The sequence below is a fragment of the Macaca nemestrina genome, chromosome 7, assembly GCF_043159975.1.
Source record: "Macaca nemestrina isolate mMacNem1 chromosome 7, mMacNem.hap1, whole genome shotgun sequence".
In the NCBI taxonomy this organism is placed as follows: Eukaryota; Metazoa; Chordata; class Mammalia; order Primates; family Cercopithecidae; genus Macaca; species Macaca nemestrina.
Window position 1 is genome coordinate 109,004,333 of NC_092131.1, and position 25,651 is coordinate 109,029,983.

Consider the following 25,651-nt stretch of genomic DNA (forward strand, 5'->3'; position numbering starts at 1 on the left):
ATGTAGAATAATGCTAGCAGCTGTTGTATACCCTTTGATTACTTCTCTGTACCTCAGTTTTCTCATCTGTAAAGTGGGCATAATAATATTTCCTGATAGGGTTGTTGTTAAAAGAAAATGATACAATTTGTTTGAAGCACTGAAGACAGTGTCTCACAGGAATAATAATGCAATGAATGTCTGATGTTACTATTTTTATTTTATTGTACTTATTGAGCTTTCAACTCAGATGTCATTACATTTAATCCTCACCCAATCCCATTAGGTAGGTACTATTATTGTTCTTATTTTACAGAAAATTACTACCTTTGTATTTGAATAACAGTTTTACTGGACTCCTATTTGTACGTCTCCTATTCTCTCTCTCTCTCTCAAAACTGTTACTGTATTTTTTCCTGATTTTGAATGTTGTGTGCATCTGAGGTACCCCTGTCTTTTTGTTCCTATAGGAGACTTACTTTTTGTGTCTAGACACCTCGACAATTCTTTCTTTATGCTCAAAGCTTTGTTAGCCAGGTATATTCATTTTCCATAGCTGCCAAGACCACAAACTTAGTGGTGTAAAACAACACAAATGTATTATCCCACAGTTCAGTGGGTCAGAAGCCCAGTAAATTCAGCTGGTGTCTCTGTTCCAGTTCCCAGTAGGCCAGGATCAAGGTGTCTGTCAGCATGAAGTCTTCTTTGGCAGGAGTCCACTTCTAGGCTCATTAGAATAATTGGCAGAATTCAGTTCCATGCATTTGTAGAGCTGAGATCTTCATTTCCTTGCTGGCTGTGGGCTGGGAGATTGTTCTCAATTTCTAGAGGCCACCTGCATTCCTTGGCTTATGGTCTCATCCATCTTTGAGCCAGCAACAGTGGGTGAGTTCCTCTTACACTTCAAATCCCTCTCGCTTATTAATCTACTTATATTTCTGACTCCAGCCAGAGTGATGTCCTTGTTTTTAAGGATGTCTGTGATTCGGTTAAGCTCACCAAAGTAATCTGGGATTATCATCCCATCTCGAGGTCACACCTGTAAATTCCCTTTTGCTGTGTATGGTAATGTATTCACACATTCTAGGGATTAGGGCATGGGAGTACTTGCAGGGGTGAGGAGCCATTATTCTGCCTACAATTCTAGGTTTTTATGTTCATCATTTTAATTACTTTTTCCTGGAAGAGAGTGTACCTTTTCAGGATGTATTTCAGTCACTTTTTTCATATTTTATTTCTGAGCACCTTTTCTGTTTCATGTGTTGGAATCTCTACATGAAGAATCCGGTTTTTTTCAATATTGGATTACCTAGGTTCTCTTTAACTTAGTCCCTTAAAATTGTGCTTCAGAAAATCAATTTTATAGAGATGTAGTTTACATACAATAAACTGTGTCTATTTAAAGTGCACCATCAATGAGTGGTTTTTTTTTCTTTCTTTCTTTTGAGGTGGAGTCTCACTCTGTTGTCCAGGCTGGAGTACAGTGGTGTGATCTCAGCTCACTGCAACCTCTTCCTTCTGGGTTCAAGTGATTCTCCTGCCTCAGCCTCCCGAGTAGCTGGGATTACAGGCATGCACCACCATGCCTGGCTAATTTTTTTGTATTTTTAGTAGAGATAGGGTCTCACCATGTTGGCCAGCCTGGTCTCCAACTCCTGACCTCAGGTTATCCACCTGCCTCGGCCTCCTAGAGTGCTGGGATTATAGGCGTGAGCCATCACACCCGGCTAATACGTTTTGACAGATGTATATATCCCTCAAACCCTAGTCCCACTCAAGATCCAGAACATTTCCATCCCTACAAAAGTTTTCTTTGCAGCTTCTCTTTCTTTCAATGCTTCATTCACTTCCAAGTCTGGCCTCTGTGTCATTAATTTGATCTTCAGCCATGTGTCTTCTGTTTTTTCCTAGTTCTGAATTACTTGTTAGACTTGTGACAATAGTGTTATTATGTTTCACAGTTGGTTTCCTCAGCTCTGCCATTTTCCATTTTACTCTGTTGTTTTATCATCTCATCTTGAAGCTCTCACATCAGTGAAATGTTATCCTTTTTCAGTTCTTCCATGTGCAAAGACATAGGTAACACAACCTGTTCCTCTGGTTGTTTTTTGCCCAGACATGGCTCTTTGAATGTACTCCTTTCTTCCTTTAAAAAACAAAATTGGTGAGACAAGATTCAGAATTGTGTGGCATAATGTCTTTAAATAAAAAATAATACATAGAAGGAAATCATGCTGGATCATGTGTAAGTATTTTTTAGTTGTCATGGGTTGTTTTTTTTTTTGTTTTTTGTTTTTTTTTTTTTTTGTTTTGTTTTTGTTTTTTTTTTTGTTTTTTTAACCTTTAAGTCACTTCTTGTTACTTTGGATGGAACTAACATTTACTTTTTAAAGGGACTTTTAAAAAAATCATTGAAAACCAGCTTGAAATATACAGAAAACCTAAGAGGACGTTGAGTGTAACCATTATTTGTCCTGCTGGGAGTTGAGGTGAACATTTTTGTTTGTTTGTTTTTTTGAGATGGAGTCTCACTCTGTTGCCCAGGCTGCAATACAGTGGCACAATCTTGGCTCGCTACAACCTCCACCTCCTGGGTTCAGGCGATTCTCCTGCCTCAGCCTCCCAAGTAGCTGGGATTACAGGCGCGCACCACCATGATTAATTTTTGTTTTGCTTTTTTTTTTTTAAGTGGAGACCGAGTTTCACCATGTTGGCCAGGCTAGTCTCGAACTCCTGACCTCAGGTGATTCACCTGCCTCAGCATCCCAAAGTGCTGAGATTACAGGTGTGAGCCACTCTGCTTGGCGGAGGTGAACCTTCTTACCTCATCTCTTCTGGAGATTCTCAATCACCAAGATATAGAAGTTCAATTTGAATGAAAATATCTACTTCCCATTAAAACAAAATCCCAATTTGTAAGTTTTTATTACCAAGGAGAAAAGAGAGAAAAAGATGACCATAAGGTAGAATATGCACATGCTTAGAAACTTTAAACCTTTTAAAGATATAAAGTAAAAACCTCCCTCTTTAAACGTTCTAGTTCCTGACACTTTCAGTTGCTTCTAGAAGAGAGAAATTATACATAATCCAGGACACATACAAACATGCTACATATGAGAGAGTTCATATACTATGATCTCTTTTTTCTAAAATCAAAAAATAGTATATAGGTGTATATAGATAGTGTATGTTATAGACTGTAGCATATATGTATAATGTATTTATTTCATGTAACAGTCTTCAAGAGAAGACTGTTCTTTATCAATTCATACCTAAACCCATGTCCTTTTAAATGACTACATATTATTACACTATATGGATTCCTCATCTTTAACCAGTCTCCTTTCTGATTCTACCATAAAAGTAGCAAAGAAAGAAAAGAAACATCAAATATTAACTCCAGCATTGCCCCATCCTGGGAAGCTGAGCAAGCCCTCACATGGAATCTGAGAATTAGAGAGAAGGGTTCCACACTAACAATTTTCAACACAGTGAACAACATGTTTTGTGTTGATTGATATTTCTTTGCAGGACACGTATATAGCAATGGCATTTCATTCTGCTGATTGGGGGTGTGCTTTTTTGGACAACTATATTCAAGTCTTGCCTGGGGAAAAAAGGTTGGATGACTCTGTGAGAACCTTACAACCCTGTCTTTCTGAGGTTAGAAATATTAAGCTTTGGAACTGCGTCTTAAACAAACATCTTAGCAGTGTTTTCTCAAGTTATTTAGTAGAATGTAATCCCATGGATAAGGGTCTGTATTCACTTAAGTTTATGAAATGATGCACATAATATTTCTCTCTTAAGCATTTGTATTATGCATTTGTATTTCATAGTCTTTGGAAAAGTTTTGCGGTGAATAAATCTGTTGAACATTATTGAGCTCAAAGTTTTCAAAACTTATTCTATTACTGAACCCTTACTCCTCTATCACTTATTAATATCTCAGGATATAAAGTGTTTCTTCAGAGTATCTTAAATATATCTATCCCTACGGAATCTTGTTTTCAAATTCTGTGCAGGAGTCCAGTAAAGGACCAGATAGTAAATATTTTAGGCATTGTAGGCCAAATGGTTTCTATTGCAAATATTCAGTTCCTTTAGGTAGCACAAAAGCCATAGACAATAGGTGGAAAAATGAGTGTGATTATATTCCAGTAAAACTTTAGTTATGCACAGTAAAATTTAATTTTATGTAATTTTCACATGTTACAAAAGATCTTTTTTTCTCCCAACAGTTTAAAAATGTAAAAATGATTCTCAGCTGGTGGGCTGTACCGAAGATAGGTGGGCCACATTTGACCTGCTAGTCATAGTTTGATGACCTTTGATTTAGTAGATAATAATTCAGAATAAGAATTAAATGCTTTGTTCAGCAAGATTGTGCAGTATTTCTTTTGTTTTAAAGAAGATACAGAAGCTTTGTGCACTTGTATATTAAACATAAAAGAATATTAAGGCTTCATCTACTCTGTAAAAAGTGTTTAAGATAACCTAAAATTTAGCTGCTAAACTTGAGACAGTTTAATACTAATATGCCCATTACAGAGGATAAGCTCAATACTAATTTACTGAGTAAATATTGGTGAAAATCTCCATATTATAAAAGAAATTAGATTAGAAGTGATCTCCATATGATGGTTTATTTATTACTAAATCTTAAATAAAACCTTTGTAATTTTCCCAAAGGCCATAGCACAGATTTGAATTATAAAATGTATGTAAAAGTAGAATATATATTTAGTGAATTACTCTTTCTGTTGCTAGTAAGATTTGAAAGTTTGTTAACTGCATTATTGACCATCAACAAAAGTATAGAATTCCAAATGTGTGGAATTTCCCCGAGTGAAGCTGGTTATTTTTGCCTTCACTGAATGTGTCACTCCTCCTTTTCTGGCCTGTATTTAATGACCCTCAGTGTCCTTTTCTGGTGGCTCCCTGGTTTTCCCTAGGTTCATTCCAGATCCCTGGTCAGCCTGTAGTACCACGTGTGGGCCGGGTGTTCAGGTCCGCGAGGTGAAGTGCCGTGTGCTCCTCACATTCACGCAGACTGAGACTGAGCTGCCTGAGGAAGAGTGTGAAGGCCCCAAGCTGCCCACAGAACGACCTTGTCTCCTGGAAGCATGTGATGAGAGCCTGGCCTCCCGAGAGCTGGACATCCCTCTCCCTGAGGACAGTGAGATGACTTACGACTGGGAGTATGCTGGGTTCACCCCTTGCACAGCAACATGTTTGGGAGGTATTTGAACCTTTGCTTAAGGGACAGTTATGTTGTGTGTTGCTAGTGGTTTGAGAAATTACTCAATCAGGTAAGCCAAATATGCAAATTAGCAAAAGTCTAAAGGAGATGAAGTTATTCAAATAACTGAAAATGATACTTTTTCTTCTTTTTCTTTCTTTTTCTTTTGTTTTTTTTGGTAGTGATTATTTTAGAAAGGTAAAGGAGAGTGGTACTATATCCTAACCAAAAAAAGTATGTTTCTTTGCCTAAGAATCTGCATAACTGAGATGGGGTGGGAATCTCTGGTTTATATGAAATAAATAGGAAAATGCAGAATGGATAAGTTAAGGCAATCTTGTTCATAAATCAGTCTTATAGATTGAGGTAGCCTGGAATTGCATTATCTGATGCAACTCTAGATCAGAGTCTGTCCTCAGAAAATATTTGGGTTCATATCCGCACATTGGACCAGAACCTACGGTAACAAACTAATCACCATGATTTATGTTTGTGTACATCAGGGTGACATACACAGCCAGGAAACCCTGTTAGGATTAAAAAGTGGTTGTACAGTCAGGTGACCCCAAAGGGGTGAGAAGTTGGCCTCCTGATGATTTATGCAATTTAGGATCCAAAAGGGAGTGAAGGATCGGTCAGCAGGAGTCCAGATAGCCACTCTTGAGGGCTCTGTTGAAAGTAAAAAGATAGAAATAACAAATAAGAAAACTATATCTTTTACTCACATGAAGGAGACTGGGTCTGACCAGGGATCCAGAGCTCCTGTCACCCCATTCTTTGACCCCTGACTGTGCCTTGCAGCCAGCAGTTATGTAAAGAACTTGGTGCCTGAATGTGCTCTGCTCTCTGTCCAGCCAATGGTGGGAAAACCACAAGGAGCTACTGTCTTAGAGTTCTTGGCTCAAGATCATGCTTTACTCTTCCCAACAGTCTTGAGCCCATTACTTGAAACTCCCTATCAAGTTGTGGAGCTCATGGCCCATTCATTGTGCCTGAACCCCTCACTCTTGAGCCTGAATTCTCAATCCTTGTCATTCAGTCTCTATGACTTGATTGTGTCTGTCTTTCTCTTTCCTGTCTAATTCAACTTCTGTACCTGCCTATCCTTGCCACTTTTTGTATAACCTTGCTAGCCTGGCAGTAAACCCAGCTGAAGTGCCATGTGCCTTACCCCCAGGCTGCCCCTAAACTACTGCCTTGCAGACAGAGTTGCACATGTGGACTTCAGGTGTCTTAGCTGCTTCTGGATTCTTTCTCCCTCTTACTTGCTTCTGTCTGGTTGCTACAAGTCCATGCCATCTAGCTAGGAATTTAGTCTTTCTGGTTTACTTGAACCTTAAATATCTGCTGTATCTCTTCCCTCCACAGCACATTGTCTGGGTTGCCCCCCACACTGCCTTGGGTCTGTTCTTGCCCAAGCCAAACTCGTGCCCACTCTTGAGGTCAGAATCCTGGACACATTTGTTTGTTTGTTGTTGTTTTTGTTTTTTATGTCTTGGAAACCTCAACTCTAACATGCCCTTGGCAATTTGGGAATTCGTGCTTTCTCTTGATGGGTGGGGAAACCCTCTAGAGATAGCCACTGAGATGCAAAGATGGTCCCCTATTCAATCACAACAATACATGCCTGGAACTTTCTACTGTATGACTACAAAATGCCAGCTGTCTCCATTGCTTCTGGGCCACCACATTGCTGCAGTCTTACTAGAGACTTGGAGCTGTGTCTTTCATTAGGAGAACAGGAACAAGTCCAGCTGTTGCTTGCACACCCCAACATCTACCTTGTAATCTCAAGCTTTTAAGTGCTGTTGGTAGAATCCTTGTTTTTGTCTTCTCCTGACTGGCAAGATCCCCTCATCTTGGGAAAGCATAGCATGCTGGGTACTTGAAACTCAACAGACCAGTCAGAGTTGCCCAAAGAGAGATGACCAGGTAAATTCTAATTCAGCTGAGAGAGATTGCTGTTAGACCTCATTTTTGGAGCCTTTTACTAAAATACTAGAATCTACCTTGTGTTCCCAGTACCCACTGAGATGGCCCTAGATTCCACCTCCAGGATGGCTGAACTCATGGGATAAATTTCTCTCTCTCTTTTTTTTTTTTTTCAGTAACAGCTTTATTGAGATATAACGCACACACCATATAATTTATGCATTTAAAGTATACAACGTAGTGGTTTCTAGTTACAAAGCTGTGCAGCCATTAACATAATCAATTTCAGAACACTTTCCCAGAGAATACTATATCCTTAAGCAATCATACCCCATTTTCCCTCAAACTCTAACCCCTGGAAACCACTACTCTCTATTATGGACATCCCATATAATGGAATTATATAATATGTGGCCCTCTGTGACTGCCATCTTTCACTTAGCATAGTGTTTTCAAGGTTCATCTATGTTGTAGCATGTGTCAGTACTTCATTCCTTTTTATGGCCAAGTAGTATTCCATTATATGGATATACAACATTTTACCCATTCATCGATTGATAGAAGTTTGAGTTGTTTGCATGTTTGGGGTATTGAGAATAGTGCTGCTGTGAACGTTCATGTATATCATTTTATATGGACATGTGTTTTTATTTATTTTGGTTATATACCTTGGAGTAGATAGAATTACCTTTGAATCCATTTAAAACATGTTAAGTTTTTTGACACTTGACTAATTGAGTTTGATTATCCTTAGTGGCACTGTGCACCTTTTGCCCTGCTGTGAGAAGAGAAACTGCCTTGCATCTGTCAGAAATGCAATTCAGTATTCAGATGGGTGATGTTAAGGTGCCCATTTGCTTTATGATATACTCTTGTGTATCTGGAGCACATTTTACAAATTTTAAAAGAGCTGAAGTTGGTAGCCTTTTACTACTCAGGTAAGCAGCAGTTTAGTCTTATAAGGGTATTATTTTATTGTTTAATCCTGGAATAATATTATTGAAATGAACCTTGGACACCTGCTAACCCAGATTTTGTAGTTGGGGAAGCTGAGACTCAGAGTCCATCATAAAGCCAACAATAGAAAATGAATAACTTGATTCTCTTTCGTTAGAGAAGGTTGACTGAATTGTAAGTACATGTAATAAGCTTCCTAGCTTTGCAAAAAGTAGTATTTTTAATTTCTTGAGTTCAAGATTAAAGTTCCTTATTATAAATAACTAAATCCTATAAAACTGAAGAGCTAAGGCATAAAACCAAAATCCTTTATAAAGGCTGGGATGGAAATTGTGGTTGAAGTGACTCAGGCCTGTAATCCCAGAACTTTGGGAGGCTGAGACAGGAGGATCTCTTGAGGCCAGGAGTTCGAGATCAATCTGGGCAACATAGCAAGACCCAGTCTTTAGGAAAAAAAATGAAATAAAACAAAATAAAGGCTGGAAATTGGGTACCTGCTCTGTGTTAGACTCCATGGTTCTTCACCAAGTTCTGCACTAAATCTTCAGGGATGTAAAATAAATAGAACATATTCTTTGCCTTGATGGAACACAGCTTTTGGTTGTTTTGGTTTTACTGTCCTAACCACACTGCTTATAGTCAGTGGTACTTGCCTCTGTGATCTGTTTCAATGTGGTTAGGTAAGTTCAGCTTCCATAAGTCCAGTAATGTGTGAGTTATGAATGTGGGCTTTTAGCCTTCACCCAGGATAGCAGAGAGGATAAGTCTACAATGACTGACAACCACAATAAAATGAAATTTACACAGGCATATATTTATTTCTTCAACATTCTTATTTTTGCTAGAAAAGTAATATACAAATTACAAGTTTCTGAAAAGATAAATTTTGGTCACATTCTGATATTCTGTATCCTTATGTTTTCTAACCTATCTTCACATCATACAGGAAATAAGAATAAATCCATTTGTTGTAATTACTGATGCTTAAGATCCTTGCATAAGTCTTTTTTCACATTGGGGTAGCAACAGAGAATTCTTTTTTAATTCCTAAAAGCATGAAGAATCCAGACACCAATCTCCAGCTTCCAAAGTGTGTGTATGTATGTATGTATATGTATGTATGCATGTACTCATGCAGCAGTATCTGTGTGTGTACATACATCACATGCATGTACACACATACACATGTACATCCTGGAAGATGTGCCTACCTTTTTAGTACCCTCTGGCAAGGTTTTATAATTTATTACATCATAAACATTCCTTACTGAAGTCCTTCTTTTATATTTTATATTGTTTGTTGCTTTTATGACCTCATTTTTTTACCTTTATGTTTTTCAACAACACAGGCTAGGAGTATATATGTGGACATTTGAGACCTGACCCCAGTATGAACCCCAGCTCTGCAACTCTCTTTGTGCTGTCTGTTTAAATTTGTAGAGGTGTGGTTTATTTTGCTGTAATGATAGGAGTCATACCTACCTCATTAGGCTTAATGAAATAATTAAATGTGATTATTAAATAAGGTGATGTTCAAAGAGTGTTTAATAACAGTGTGTGGTACATTGTATATAATAAATGTTAGTGGGACGACTATTTTACAATATAATAATAAAGCATTCCTCTTATATTGGAATGCTTTGAGTATTTCTCTTTTTAAAAATCTGACTAAATTGCTGAACACTTTAATACTTCTAATCATTTTTCAGCCTATTTTTATGAGTTTTCTAAATAAATGATCATCTGCTATTAATGATGATTTTATCTTTCCCTTTCCAATGGTTATTTAAGTTTCACATTTTATTGGCTTGTCTAGAATTCCAGGAACAATTGTAAATAATGTGGATAATGCCAACCTTGTCTAGGTCCTGTCAGTAGCAGGGATCTCTTTATTGTTTCATTTAAAAACAATGTTCTACAAATATTTATTGTATGTTTCTATGAGCCAGACACTGGCCTAGGTGATAGTGACTCAGTAGTTCCTAGCTTTGGAACTGAACTCTAATAGGGAAAGTGCATTCATCACATAATCATACTCACATGTATATAGAATTACCACTGGTTACAGCAATTGCAAAAGAAGTATATGGTGCTATGAAAAGGGGCATTTGACCTAATTACACTTGGATTTAAATCTAAAAGATGAGGCATTAGCTAAACAAAAGGGGATTTGGAGGGGGTGGCACACGGATAATTTCCAGCAGTAGGAGCCTAGGCAAAGGCCGGCAGAAGGGTGCATGGTACATTCCAGGAATGGAAGAAGCCAGGCACAGTTGGAGTACTGAGAATGAGACAGAGTTTAGTGTGGCATGCTGCTAGATAGGAAGGCAGAGGCCAGATAATTACGGCCTTACAGGCCATGTTGATTTGAGTCTATCCCAACATCAATGGGAAGTCATTCAAGTAATTAAAGTGGGAGTTATGTGACCAACTTTTTATTTCATAAAGGTTAGTCCAGCTGTATTGTAGAGAATGGATTAGAGAGGATGAGAATGTTGTGAGAGCGATCACATAGGAAGCTATTGCCTATTCCAGGCAAGAGCTCGGACCGGAATGGTGACCATGGTAGAGATGGAATATGGTGGATGACTTTGAGAGATGTGTAGGAGATAAAAGGATCTGTCACTGGAGTGCGTAAGCAAGAGTGTGATGGCAAGTCTGAGTCCTAAGACTATTTTCTGAGATTATGAGTGCTAAATGTTGGTGAGGGAACCCATGAGTTCATTTGTGGACATAACACTTTTAAGATGCCTATTGACTTCCAAGTGGAGATGCTGAGTAGTCGGTTGGATGTGTGAGTCTGAAGTGAAGAGGAGTGGTCTGAACTGGAATGGTACATTTATGCATCATCTGTGTATCCAGGGATTGAAGCCAGGGGCATGGACAAGAATTTTCAGAATACTATGAGGAGTGCAGAGGGTCTAGGATTAAGTCTTGAGGAAATACAACATTCAGTGGCTGGGTGGAGGACACTAAGCCGCAAGGGTCTGTGAGAAGAGATCAGCGAGATATGATGAAAACAGAAGTCTGTGGTGTGGTGGAAACCAGTCATCTGTGTTGCATGCCATGCAGAGGCAGAGAGGAGAGGGTTCAGCATTGGCACTGGGTTCAGCAGCGTGAAGCTACGGGGGACTTAAGGAAAGGCCATTTCAGTGGAGGAGCGGAGATGGAAACCAGATTTGAAAGGGTTGAGGAAACAATGATAAGTGACAGAGTGGAGATGAATAGAGGAGTTTTGTTTTGCAGCAAAAATTGGCCGTGTTAAAGAAGACAGAGAGGAGGAGATGACTAAGATGGCCTTGTGGGTTGAGGCAGATCTGTGTGGGTGTGGGTGAGGGGTGGTGTTATTTAATGTCGGAGACCCTTGGGTACATTTGAAAAGCAACAAGAAAGCTCTAGAATGAAAGTGAAAGACAAAGTAATAAATAGGTTTTCTAAGAAGATGGAAAGGGATGAAACTCCAAGCACAGTCGTGGAGATCAGTCTTAATTCATTGGAAGAGCAGCTTCTAATTGTAATAAGCAGGGAAAAGGCTAGTGAGGATATGAGAGTAGGTGGGTTTGTATGCTTATAAAAGGAAGTTCCCATCTGGTCATTTCTGTGCTTTTGTGCATATGAATATTTGCTGAAAGTGATTGGTAGGTGAATGACAGATGTTTGAGGTAATGATGTAATTTTATTATACTGCTGATTATAATATGCTATTATTTAATTTAGGATATATATATATATAAAAATATATATGAATGATACTGATGCATGTAAATGTACTCTATTTTGCATAGTGGAGTACAAGAATTCCTTTCTACAAATGGTAAAATGGGAATGAAGATTGCATTGGCCCACTATGGGCTCATTTGAGCATACTCCCAATAGAGATGTGTTCCCGACATGGTACATTAGCAACTGCTGTTTTGTTTTCTCCAAATCCCTTCAAATCATGACAGGCCTCGAGCTGTAGTTTCTTCCAGGTCCTCTTGACATAATTGGTCACTTCCGCTCAGGCTCCAGTGGTTTATGATGCCCTTCCTAAGGCCAAATGGCTTTCAACAATCCTTAATCTTTACCAGCTGTCTCCTCAACTGGTTCCTAAAAAGAACTCACCTATTTAAAGTGCTACAAAACTTGCATTTTAACACCAAACAGGATACCTTTGGATCCATAACATATTATGCTTCACCCTTTTTCATTACCTGGTACTTTACAGTAATACCCCTCCAGTCAAACTAGCTAATCAGCAGAAAGAGAAAAAAATTAACTCTTCTTTCCAATATGATCCTAGGCCTGTGTGTATGTGTGTATTTTGGAAACAAAGAACATCATTATATATAATATGGCATTATACAAGCCCACACTGTATGAAGCAGACCTCTTTTTTCCTCGTATAGGTTTAGGTATCAGGTTTTAGTAGTTTTGTGAGATGAACTGGCATTTTGTATACCTTTAAATAATTTTAAATAGTTTATATCATAGAAATCATCTGTTTAAAATGTTTGAAAGTGCTAGTTCCTACAACTGTCTAAATCCTGTCCTGTTTTTGGGATTGAGGGGAAGCATCATGGCTCCATCTTTAACATTATTTTCAAGTTTTCCCCACTTATTGTTATATTCAATCCAAGTTCTTATAATAATTTTAAAATAAATTACATAATTTAGATTCCCTTGGGACAAAAACCATCCGTTTCATGAGGATACTGAAATTTATTTTCTAGAGTTGTTCATCGAGTCTGAAGTGGCTATAAGTCTCCCTGTTCTTCCTTTTCCTGCCACAAATAATGTGCAATCTATTTACTCTTGGGCCTAGAACTTTATAAAAATTCTAATATGTGGAGTTAGTGAGTTTGATTGTTTATTATTCACTTATGTTGGACTATATTATAGTCAGAGAATGTTACCTGCATAATTTATGACTTTTGAAACTTACTGCAGTTTTCTAGACTAATACAGGATCTGTTTTTGTTGATGTTCCATGGATGCTTCAAGAAAGTATATTGTATCTATTTCTAGGGCCCAAGACTACTTGATTTTTAAAGCAACATAATTTTCTTACACAAATTAATTTTTCCTTATGTATTTTACAACTTGGCGTATTAAATACTGAGTAGCACATAAAAGGCTCTGACTATGGATTTTAAAAATCTCTGCTGGTATTCTTACACTGTGTGTCTGTGTGTGTGTTATGTTATTTGACATGTTGAAGCAGTCAAGACTGTTATTTGCAAATGGCAGAAACCCAACCAAGCAAAAAGAACATGTCAGCTTATTTGTTGGTTCTGCTTCTTTTCTTGGAGTCTGTGTTTTTACGCTTTAAATATTAATTTATTTCTTGATGAAGGCTAAAAAATATGTATATATTTTGAGACAGAATCTTTCTCTGTTGCTCAGGCTGGACTGCAGTGGTACAATCATAGCTTACTGCAGTCCCAGCCTCCTGGGCTGAAGTGATCCCCTCACCCCAGCCCCCCAAGTAGCTGGGACTATAGGCACACCCACCACACCCAGCTAATTTTTGTATTTTTTGTAGAGATGGGGATCTCACTGTGTTGCCACAAGCTATGTATATTTTTCTTTTTCTAAAAAAAGACTCTTTCATGATAACACTGCAAAAGTCAAATGTGAAGTAAGGGATGTTGCCTTGTGCTACAAAAGGATTTTATTTGAAAAATGATGCTGATGTTTGAGCACTTGATGTATTATATTCTAAATTCATAGTTGTAATTATTACCTAAATTTTGTTACAAGATGAGGTAAACTTATTTTTATAATTTTTCCTTTTCTAACTTTGATTTTTGAAAGTAAATGCTTAATCAAATATTATAAGGTGAGAAATGTCAAAGTAACATTGTAGGACCAATGTATGGGATGGGAGATATTTTGTGGCCATTTTTGGAAAATATACTCTACTTCAATAAGTATCCTAAATCAGCTATTAAACTTATAAATTCTTTTCAGTAAACTTACTTTAAGACTGAAAAGTTTGTCATGAGTGTTGTACAATTCCATCCGGAATGGGTTATAATGGGGCTTTAAGGCCCACTTATTCAGAAAATGTTCCAAAATAGTCTCTGGAATAAAAATTTCTAAAGAATTTCTGTTATAAATTAAAATATATTTGGAAGTTAACTGGATTTTTCTCAGATTTAAAAAAATGAAACATACTAGGAAATGAACACTTAAACCTCTACAAGGTAACTAAGTTTTGATATTTGCAAATAAAACCTAGAGTTATTAAGTTGTAGCAATGCCTTCTTATATCTCAGGTTAGCCAATGTTTATTTTAAAAGTTCATAGAAGATACATGCAGATTTAATACTGCATCCTGCCATGGCAGGGAACATAAAATTACAACTGAAGACAGCAGGAGAAAATTTATTAGAAAGAACTGAACATCACAAATATGTATTTTAGAAGTATCTTTGGCCAATACTACATCCTGTAAAATGGTTGAATTGAAACATGGCATTTGGAAAAAGAACCACAACCTTGTAACATAATGGAATGTACATTCTTGCATGAAAATGAATGCATTTGCATATTTCAAATAACATAGTCAGTTGCTATTACAGTTTGTATGTGACTTTTTAATCAAAAGTTTGATTTACATCTTGTTCCATCTGATTTCCCAATAATTTTTTTTGTCTCAGCAGACAAAGAATACTGGTTGAGAACATAGGCTTTGGGGTCAGACAGACCTGTCTGGCCTCAAAGGGAAAATATGCTTCTGAAAGTTCATATTTTCACAAGGAGCAGTCTTGTACTTTTTGGCTGCATTGCATTTTAGAATCCCTAGAGTATGTACAGAAGAAAGATCACTGAATTAGGAGGCAGGGAATTTAATTTTTAGGCTTGAATCTACCACATTTTTGCTGTCTTAGTTTCTCTCTAGACCTCAGTTTCCTTATTATTAAATTAATAAAATGGAGGTAATAATGCCATTCTTTTGACCTCACCGATTATTGTGAAAGCACCTTGTACACTTTGCAAATAGGAGGTGTTGTTATTGTTTTTCCTAGCAGTAGAAATGTTACAAATTACAGTCATAGTGAATAGGAACTCAAATCATAATTAAAATTTTGAGGAGTTATGTGTCTGCCAGATTTAGCACATTTGCAGTGATACAGAGAAAATGTTATTCTTTAGCAGCTGATTCAAAAATTCCTCTTAGGGAAACTGTTGTGACTGTTTGGAAGAAACACCTTGATGGCTTATTTGGGGAAACTCCTAGCTTTGGGTACATTTGGAATACAGATAAGTCCAAGGAGGGGTGGGGAGTCGGGATGCTCTTGAATGTTTCAAGGTGAGCAGATTTGGGAGAGAGGGAGTAAAGGGACTGAATTTAAAAGGCGAATGAAGGAATATTGTAGACTGGGAGACTTTGGATAATGCAAAGTTGTTTGCTCCCAGGTGTACTCTGAAATACATCCGCAGCCCTATGATAGTCAAAAGGGCAGTGTTCTAAGAATGAGAAGACCTAAGACTCTATTTTGTTTTTTCCACAACAAATGATTCTATGTCATTTGCATTTTTTCCTCTTTCCAACCTGCAGGTCATCAAGAAGCCATAGCAGTGTGCTTACACATCCAGACCCAGCAGACAGTCAATGACAGCTTGTGTGATATGGTCCACCGTCCTCCAGCCATGAGCCAGGCCTGTAACACAGAGCCCTGTCCCCCCAGGTATGTGCTGTCTTGTGCTCCTGGTATATACCATGTCCGGGTGGTAATACCCTCCCCTGCAGAGAACCCCACCTAAGTGCAGACTTGTGGGTTCACCGAAGGTAGATGTGCTAAGCCTGCTTCAGAGCTCTCTTCTCTGCTCAAGTTATGCTCCAGCCAGATTCTTGCCTAGGTGCTCAGATGCAGCCATGTTGAACAGGAATGATCTTGAGGTTGACTTTTGTTTGCATAGAACACTAATGAACATAAACTGGCCTGCTACCTGCAAAACCATGAGATCAGTGGATTTGTTCTCTTTCTCCTCCCTGTTTCCTCCAGGGCACTTCTTCCCTTAACATCCCATCAGAAAGCACAGGATTTGCATTAGAGTTAACATTGGTACACAGTAGGTGCTTAATCCATATTTGTTGAGTGACTGTGTAATCTCCTATTTGATACCTAGCACTCACACTGATGTGTTATTACCTTTCCCACTGACTTGCCTGGGATCTCAGGTTGTGGGGTGTAATGTTATAAATCCCAATGAGTAGGTGAGGGTGACCTTCTTGATCTCTTTGACTGATAGGTTTACCTTAAAAGTTAATCTGCTTTCTTGCTTAAGTCCTGGTAAGATCGTGAGGAATTTTATCAGAAGAGAAGTAGGTTGTTCTCATGTTCCTGTGTCCCGGGTGCTGCTGGCTACAGAGGATGATAACCGAACATCATGGGTTTCTCACACAGGACCTTTCTGAATATAACCCCCAGTCTTTTCCTTCATCTCTTCTTTACCTTTATTATCTTGTGACCCCTATTCTGTGAGAAGAATTAGTTGCCAAAAATGCTGAGCCCATTCCCAGTCACCACCTGCCTCTCCTACCTCTTAGTCATCATGTTGCCCTGCTAATGAAATCCTTTCATTTGCTAAAGCAAATTCTGCTATGTTTAGGACTCTCAGTGATTGAGGGAGGTTATTGTATCCTCCTGCCATATTAGTCTAAGGGTAAGTGTATTTTATGTTTATTCAGAAAATAAGTTATGCTTCTGGAATTCTCTTGACCCTTCTGATTTTGATTCCATACAATCTGTTGGCTGTGATGTTTCTCCTGCCTTGATGGCATAAGGGTGGTGAAGGTGGGGATCAATACGTTAGGCCCCCCGAGAAATCAGGCCCTCCACATCCTGGAGATGGGCACCCCTTCCTTGAGAGTCTTGTTCTCTAGCCCGCACAGTCTCAGGAGGAGGCCAGTGTGTGCCTCATCCTTGGTGAAATCAAACCTGCCATGTAATGGGCATAGTGTATTGTATCCATTACTGTATTTCTCACTTCCATTGAGGCCTACAGAAGTACTGGGAGCTTGTTGTCTTATGTTAGAGCCATCTTGCTGTGTGTGGTTTAGGTGATGCAGTAGGGGCCTGTAGACTTACCTTAGTGAGCAAAGCAAGGGCCAGAAACAGCACTGGGAAAACTGTTTCCCTGCCACCTCCCACTCCCACCCCCAGGCTTATGGCATTCCAGAGTGATCCATGCTAGAATGCAGATTGCAGAAGAGACAATAAAGGAGGGGTTTTAGGAAGGTTTGATGTAACTAGGAGTCAAGACTTTGTCATACTTTGTCAAGTATGTCCAGACTTTTCCAAGAATAGCAAGTATATTAGAGCAGTGTTGAATATGTATTCACTTGGAATGACCCTTTAATCTTTAGAGAAATAGCACTTGTGTAATGGCATGTAGTAATCTGAATTATCTATCTATGTTTCTCAGTTTTTTCTATTCTAATATTGGAACCACTGAAATGGATACTTTTGGAAAAGCCAGGGTTTCTGTTTTCCTTCCCTGCTACATCCCTCCCCTGAGGCAGTGAAGATGGAAACAGATGACCACCTTCCTGAACAGGAGCAAGGCACAGGGACAAATACAGGGAGGGGGCAAAACATAGTCATATTTCTCAACATATTTCCTTATGACATTGGAACCATGTACTACATCATTTTGTAAACTGTTTTCTTAAACTTAATCTGGGGATGGGGCATGAGGTGGATGTTAAATAAACAACGTCTCAAGAGCAGGAATACTACGAGGACCTAAAATAAATTGGTGGGGCAGGGAAGCGGGGGAGGTTGGTGCAGGTCCTTTCTGAGGAAGTTATTTAAGATGTAAACACAGGCAGGAATCTGCCAGGAGAGCTGTAGAGGAATGAGTGTTCTGGGCAGAGAGAACAGTATGTGCAAAGGCCCCAAGGAAAGAAAGAGCTCAATGTGCTCAAGGAACTTGAGAGAAAGGAGATCAATGTGTCATCAGATGAGATATGAATGGGCAAGGGCCATGGTAAGCACTTGGACTTCATCCAGAGAGTCAGTGGGAAGCCACTGGAGGGTTTGAGCAATGAAGTGGCACATCAGATTTACATTTTAAAAAGATTACTCAAACACAGAAATGGGGAGAACAAAATGGAGACAATTAGATGAATTATAAATTTTTTAAGAAAATTACTTAAAACTAGGGATCCAGCCCACCATAATTCCGTTTGAGTGTCCTCGATTTAAAGCCTGCCTCCGTGTGAATCTGCAAATATCATCATTTCCTTTTTACTGTTTATATGACACCAACACCTTTTTTTTTCTTTTTTTTTGAGACGAAGTTTTGCTGTTGTTGCCCAGGCTGGAGTGCAATGGCACAGTCTTATGGCTCACTGCAACTTCCACCTCCTGGGTTCAAGCGATTCACCTGCCTGAGCCACCTGAGTAGCTGGGATGACAGGTCAGGTGCCCACCAACATGCCCAGCTAATTTTTTGTATTTTTAGTAGAGATGGGGTTTCACCATGTTGGCTATGCTGGTCTCAAACTCCTGACCTCAGGTGATCCACCTGCCTCAGCCTCCCAAAATGCTGGGATTACAGGCATAAGCTACCGCACCCGGCCACCAACAACATTCTTCATCAAAATAGTTGAATCCCTTCTATATTTGTAGCCATGAATATCAATGCACCTCTCCTGTCTTTTCCAAAACTGCTGGATGTATCCTTCAAAAACACTGCATTCCCAACCATGGCCCCCACGCTCCAGTATTTTGCAGAGTAGTTTTAAGAGTTCTACAATCCATAAATCCTTTTCTTTCTTTCTTTCTTTCCTTTTTTTTTTTTTTTTTGAGACGGAGTCTCACTCTGTTGCCCAGGCTGGAGTTCAATGGTGCAGTCACGGCCCACTGCAGCCTCTGCCTCCTGGGTTCAAGTGATTCTCCTGCCTCAGCTTCCTGAGTAGCTGGGACTACAGGCATATGCCATCACACCCAGCTAATTTTTGTATTTTTTGTAGAGTCAGGATTTTGCCATATTGGCCAGGCTGATCTTAAACTGACCTCAAGTGATCTGCCCACCTCAGCCTCCCAAAGTGCTGGGATTACAGGCGTGAACCACTGCACCTGGCCCATAAATCCTTTTCTATGTACTGTTTTATTTAAAACAGTGAATGAACCTGTTCACAACTTATGTCTGCACTATATCAGGTGTTTTGCTGTGCAAAAATTTGAAAATCATTGCCCTAAGTAGTCTCTTTTTGGTGAAAAGTAGCTAGTACTATTCTTATTAATAGCCTCACATTCTTTTAGAAACGTGCTAATAAATATATAATGAATAAAGGCTCTTGTTTTCTGTATATGAAAACTGAAATTTAGGATTTTTAGGTGATTGGTGACTTCTCCATGAGCACACACTAAATAAATTGCATACTACAACATAAAGCCCAAACATGGAGCATTTCTCATGAAATGTTATCTAGTCTAAATTCTGCCTTTTCAGGATGGCCAAATGGAAGCTGTGGGAGCCTACATATCATGCTGCTGGTAGAGCTGGTCTCCTGATTTCTAGTCCCTCCACTAGCCATCCCCTTTGTCTCCTGTAGCCAGTACTGTCTTTCTAGAAAGATGATTACAAAAAATAATGGTTTGGAATTTGCACAGATTTAAAATTGTGACTACAGTTTGGCTAAGTGTGATTTTTTTTTTTTTTTTTTTTTTTTTTTGAGATAGGGTCTCTCTCTCTTGCTCAGGCTGGAGTGCAGTGGTGTGATCACAGCTCACTGCAGCCTTGAACTCCTGGGGTCAAGTGATCCTCCTGCCTTAGCCTCCCATGTTACTGGGATTACAGGAATGAGCCATATGTGCATCAATAATTTTTTAAAATTTTAAAATGTTTTTAGAGATTAGGTTTTTCTCTGTCATCTAGGCTCGAGTGGTCGTGCAGTCATGGCTCACTACAGCCTTGACCTCCTGGGCTCAAGATATCCTCTCATCTCAGCCTTCCAAGCTCCTAGGATTATAAGCATGAGTGACCACACCCAGCTAGGTATGATATATTGATAGCCATTAACAAAGAAGAGTAAAAAGAAGAAAATACAACCCCATATGTTGGGGTGTATTTTATTTCTAGATTTAAATCTTACTGCAGATTGATGTGAAACTAGTCTTCACCAGAATTCTGCTCTGTTTCTAGCCAAGTAACAACTAAAACAGAGAAAATGAAAATGATAACAACATGAAAGGCACTTCAAATGAGAATGATTTGCATGTCACAGGATGAAAAAAGAGGCCCTGAGAACACTGATGAAACTCTCAGTTTTATTTTTCTGAAAATAACTGTTACACTCTTGCTCCGGAAGTGAAGGTAGCCATAATGTTTCATCATATAATTTTTTCAGAAAAGCCAAAATATGAAACAATTTACAATTCATTCTCTGTCATTCTAAGAATTAGTGCATAAAGTTGGCATTACAACCACAATTACATTCAAGATAAGATAACTTGATTTTATAATTTTTAATTTAAATTTTCAAGACTAAGTCCAAATCAAACATTTTCTCCCACTTTATCATGAAACCTGAGTTTCTTTTCTGAGGGGAATCACATAAAGTAAGTGGCCTTTTATGGTTTTAGTTCTCTGATAATATGAACTTGAGATTCTTGACAGTTTACTTTTCAGTACTTAATGAATTTGTCCTAATCATGTGTAACTTCCACTGCCTTAATTCAGATATGTTTTACCTGAACTGTTCAGCAGTTTCTAAATGAACTCTTGCCTCTCTTGTTTCCTGTTCTGATCCATGTGCACACACATGACTATGAAAGATCTTTATCTTTCTAAGTTGCAAAATGACTGTGTGCGCCTCTGCATGAAACCCTCAACAACGCTCCTTTATCTATGGATTCAAATCCACATTCTCCACTTTGACATGTGTTTCTTTCCTGGGGCTGCCATAACAACCAGAAACAGAGTGGCTTAAAGAACAGAAATCTATTGTCTCCCAGATCTGGAGACCAGAAGTCCAAAATTAAGGTGTCAGCAGGGTCGATTCCTTCTTAGAACTGTGAGGGAGCCTCTGTTCCATGGCTTTCTCCTGGCAGGTAACTCTGGCATTCTTCGGCTTGTGAATGACATTGTCCCTGTGATTTCATATTGTTTTCCTTCTCTGTGTCTTTGTGTCCACACTTCTCCTTTTCTAAGGAGACCACTTATACTGGAGTAGGGCCTACTGTAATGACCTCCTCTTGATCATCTGCAAAGAGCTTATTTCCAAATAAGGTCACAGTCACAAGTACTGGGGGTTGTAACTTCCACATCTTTTGTGGGAAGGCAATTAAACCACAGCATATAAATGCCTTTGTGACTCTGGATCCAACTCTTAAACCACATTTCCTGTCACCTCCACCACACACACACACACACACACACACACACACACACACACACACAGAGAGAGAGAGAGAGGGGGAGAGAGAGAGAGAGAGAGAGAGAGAGAGAGACACAGAGACAGACAGACAGAAAGACGGACAGACAGACACACACTCAGGCTCACCCTAAGGAACTTGCTCAGCAGCCACAATAAATTATGCACCATGACCCACACTCCTGCTCATTCATGCCATTTGGACCTTTGCACACACTATGCCCTCTGCCTCTTAGAGAGCTTCGCTACTATGACATTAGTTAATTCTCTCCCATAAAAGTAATCATTGGCTCACTTCTCACTAGTAAAATTAAGTTCAACAGAATGTGAAATAGGATCCAAACCTAAGCCACTTGATAGCAAGGAACTCTCAAAAGTCAAAAGAAAACTGGAAATAGATCAGGGACATGGGATAGAGCCCCAGTTCCACGTCTCTCAAGGAATTTCAGGTGAGTTCCTTAGCTCTCTGGGCACTGTTTCTTAATATGAATAATGAAGAAAGGTGTTGGACTTTATGATCACCAAGGTCCCCTAAGCTCCAATCTTTCATTTTTGGGTAGTGCTTTCAGGTTGCATTTTTCACTCATGTCTTCAAATTATGTCTAGTCCTTTTGCAGCAATCCTTATGTCCACACATGAGTAGTGTGAAGTGCTTGGGGTTTTAGTTCTAAGAATGACTGCCTTGGTTTGACCTGCCCAGGAGGTCAAGACAGGGTTGAGTTTAGTTTGCAATGCTCTTCCATTGCCCACCAAACCAGAACAAGATTTAGCAACAAATCTAGAAACTGTTTCTTAAGTTTACTGAAGAAAGCTTAATGGTTTATTCATGCCTCAGCCTGTGTACTGTATCCCATTTCTGTCATCACTGTGCCTCAGCGAGAGTTCTTACACATTCTCTTCCTCAGCAATCTCTTGCCCACAGAGCTTCCAAGCTAGGAATAATAGAGCAGACAACATGTCTTGGCTACTTTGCAAAATTAAGAGTCTGTTTTTATGTGAAAGGAAATACTATTCCTCATTTCAAAGTTGCAAATTTAGTAAACTTTTCAAAGGTTGAGACTTATATTGGAAAAAACCCAGCAGAGACAAAGGTTTGATGCCAAAATAAAGGTAAGTTTACAAAAATGTTTTAGGTTCTAGAAACTAGTGGTGTAGGAATAACAGGAACAGGGTGTTGCGTAATATTTTCCATACAAATATTTACTGACTCCAAGGGCAATAGCAGTAAAATATCACCCCAGGGTGAAACTTACCACTGAGATTGGGTTGGACAGCCAGTGGATCTTTATTTACCCAAAGGCAAATGTATTTGATGTATTAGCCTGGACTCTCCAAGGTGGGGTGTTGGATGTTTATTTGCTTTTATGGGGTTACTCCCCCTGATCTATCCTATAACTGCTGAGTGCCTGCTATTTATGGAGTTTGCTTTTTCCAGGAGAGAGCCAGCAGCTTGTAGAAACATGCTGGGTTACATAATGGTCCCACTAGTCTGAGGAGAGCCTTCTTCTCTAACAGGATTCAACACTGCTAGGGAAGAAAGGAGGAAAGCAAGAGGCAACAGTGATGTGTTTCTGTACCAACTTGCTACCTATTTCTTAATATAAAAAACAATTCTTTATTGAGTTCATTGTGAATAAGAAATTGTTACCCATTTCTTAAATAAAAACAGCTCCATCTCCAGTTCCTCGTGACTCTGATTTGTCTAGCTATACACTTGCTTGAAAGATGATCATCCTGAAGTCACATCAATAAAGTTACAGATTTAAGCTGAATTGTTTTAATCATGAAGCAGAAGCCTTCTAATTATTTAGCTATGTTTTCCAATTGTCATCCAAATATGACCCATGTATCTACTTTTAGTGACTTTACTCACATTCAAAATTTCTGGAATTTAGATATTATCAATTATAGTCTAAGTAATTAATAGACTTCCAATTAAGATGGTGTTGTAACGTCATATTCTGTTCCAAATACAGATCAATGGTAGATGCAGTATAAAAGGAGGCATACCAAAGACACAATTAAGAAAACAATTACCTGGGCTAGGAAAGGAATGGAAGCATGAGGTGGTGAATGGAGCTGCACTTGTGGTTATTTGGAGCTTGAGGTCCCAAAGCAATCGTAGCAAATGACAGTTCAGTTTCTAAGACAGAAGAAAAACAGTTGATGATTTGGGGAAAGGGAAGAAAATTAAGAAATATGGAAGTAATGTCGGAGAATCAAGATATGAAGTAAACTGTTTACTAAAACTTAAGAAAAAATATCCACTCCTAGTATCAAGAGAAACAAATGAAAATAAATCCCCACATAGATACAAAATAGTGAAACTACAGAAAATCAGGGAAGATAAGAAAATCTTAAAAGCTACCACACATGAAAAACAGATTAACTGCAAACAACTTATCAACAACTTGAGTTTCTGGAAGACAAAGGAATAATATCTTCAGAATATTGAGGGAAAATCATGATCACCCTAGAGCTAAACTTGCTGAACTATTATTTCAAGTATGTGACTGTATATGTCAATTTCTAACCACATGATGGACTTGATATCCTTAAAGGCTTTTTGCTAAATACCTCTAAAATACTAGGTAAAATATGTAAAACATACCTTGAAATGCAGAACTAAGCTTGTAAGAAAGTAAGAAAAATCCTCAGAGGCCAAAAACAAGCTGAAGCATTGCCTTAGTGGGGACAGTTGTCAGTCTCAGTAACCTACACTTTTGGCTTTAAGATCTTTTGCCTGATAGACAAGTCCTTAGACCTTCAGAAGGTAAGGAGGAATAGAATGGAGATTCCCCATACAAAACCAGGGTCTACCTCAGTGAAAAGGTAAATTCAAAAAATGAAATCCATCCTGTAAAGAGAGAGTGCAAGGAGAACTATCTGTCTCAGCTCTGCCTCTGAATGGAAGGAATCAGAAAGGCTCCCCTGAGAATCTAAGAGCTACAAGTAGCCCTTCATGTAGGAGTAGGGTTTATATTCACTCTTTGTGATCCAAAAAATTGGTTCATAGTGGTCTTGATAGAGGTGATGTAAATCCTGTGAGGAGGAGTGTATCTTCTACCCAGACCTTAAAATTCCCACAAAGACATAATGAGCATTAGCTCATAATCAAAATTAAAAAAAAAAAAAAAAAAAAGATGAAGAAACAATGTGTGAGAGTCAGTGGGGGAAAAAATAGAATCAGATACAGAGCATCATAAGTTAGAATTATCAGGTACAGAATATAAACGTAAGTTTATTTAAAATATTTACATATATAAAACAGGAAATTAAAAATCCATGCTAGAAACAATAAACTATGAAAAATACTTGAAGATTGTTTAGAAGAACCAATTATCACATTGAACCATCTGAAACTTTCTATTTGGTCAAAAATGGTCAAATATTGGCAGTTTATATGGTTCAGCTAATAGAATATCTAGAAGTTAAAAATATAGTGATTGAAATTTAAAAGTTATGTTCTGGAGTAAACGGTTAAAATGGAAGAGAGAGCTGAAAAAATTACCCAGAATAAAGCATGAAGAATAAATAAAATATGTAAAATATGCACAAAAGGTAGATACAGAGGAAATATTGAGAAAGTTTATAATATATAAAAATGGAGTTTCAAAAAGAAAACAAGAGGTGGCATTTTTCCCCTGCCCTACAGATCTGTGGAACTTTGAACTTTAGGGGGTGATATAGGGTATCTGGCAGAAGAAATTTCTAAGAAGCAAATCGTTCAAGAGGTGACTTGGGTGCTCTAAAAAGCATTTAGTTTTACGCATTCACAAAGATATGATTTAGAATTGGAACTTATGTTTAAAAGGGAAGCAAAGCATAAAGTTTAGAAAATTTGCAGCCTGACAATGCAATAGAAAAGAAAAACCCATTTTCTGAGGAGAAATTCAAGCCTGCTGCAGAAGTCTGTATAAGTAACAAAGAGCCAAAGGTTAATTGCCAAGACAATGGGGGAAATGTCTGAAGGGCACGTCAGAGGTTTTCATGGCAGCTCCTCCCATCACAGGCCCAGAGGCCTAGAAGGAAAAGACAGTTCCCAGGGCCTTGCTAGTCCCAGGGCCTTGCTGCTTTGTGCAGTCTCAGGACTTGGTGCCCTGCATCCCAGCCATGGCTAAAAGGAGCCAACATATAGCTCAGGCCATTGCATCATACGGTGCAAG

General features: G+C 38.6%; 1 protein-coding gene across 7 annotated transcripts in view; it reads left to right on the forward strand.

Annotated features, from left to right (window-relative positions):
* LOC105497462 (ADAMTS like 3) overlaps positions 1 to 25,651 on the forward strand; it is a 434,450-nt gene that overhangs the window by 295,784 nt on the left and 113,015 nt on the right. For all 7 annotated transcript variants that reach the window (XM_024797846.2, XM_024797843.2, XM_071100796.1 and 4 more), the window contains exons 16-17: positions 4,935 to 5,221; positions 15,657 to 15,786. In XM_024797846.2, coding sequence (XP_024653614.2) covers positions 4,935 to 5,221; positions 15,657 to 15,786 — 417 coding nt within the window. The remainder of the gene's footprint in view (positions 1 to 4,934; positions 5,222 to 15,656; positions 15,787 to 25,651) is intronic.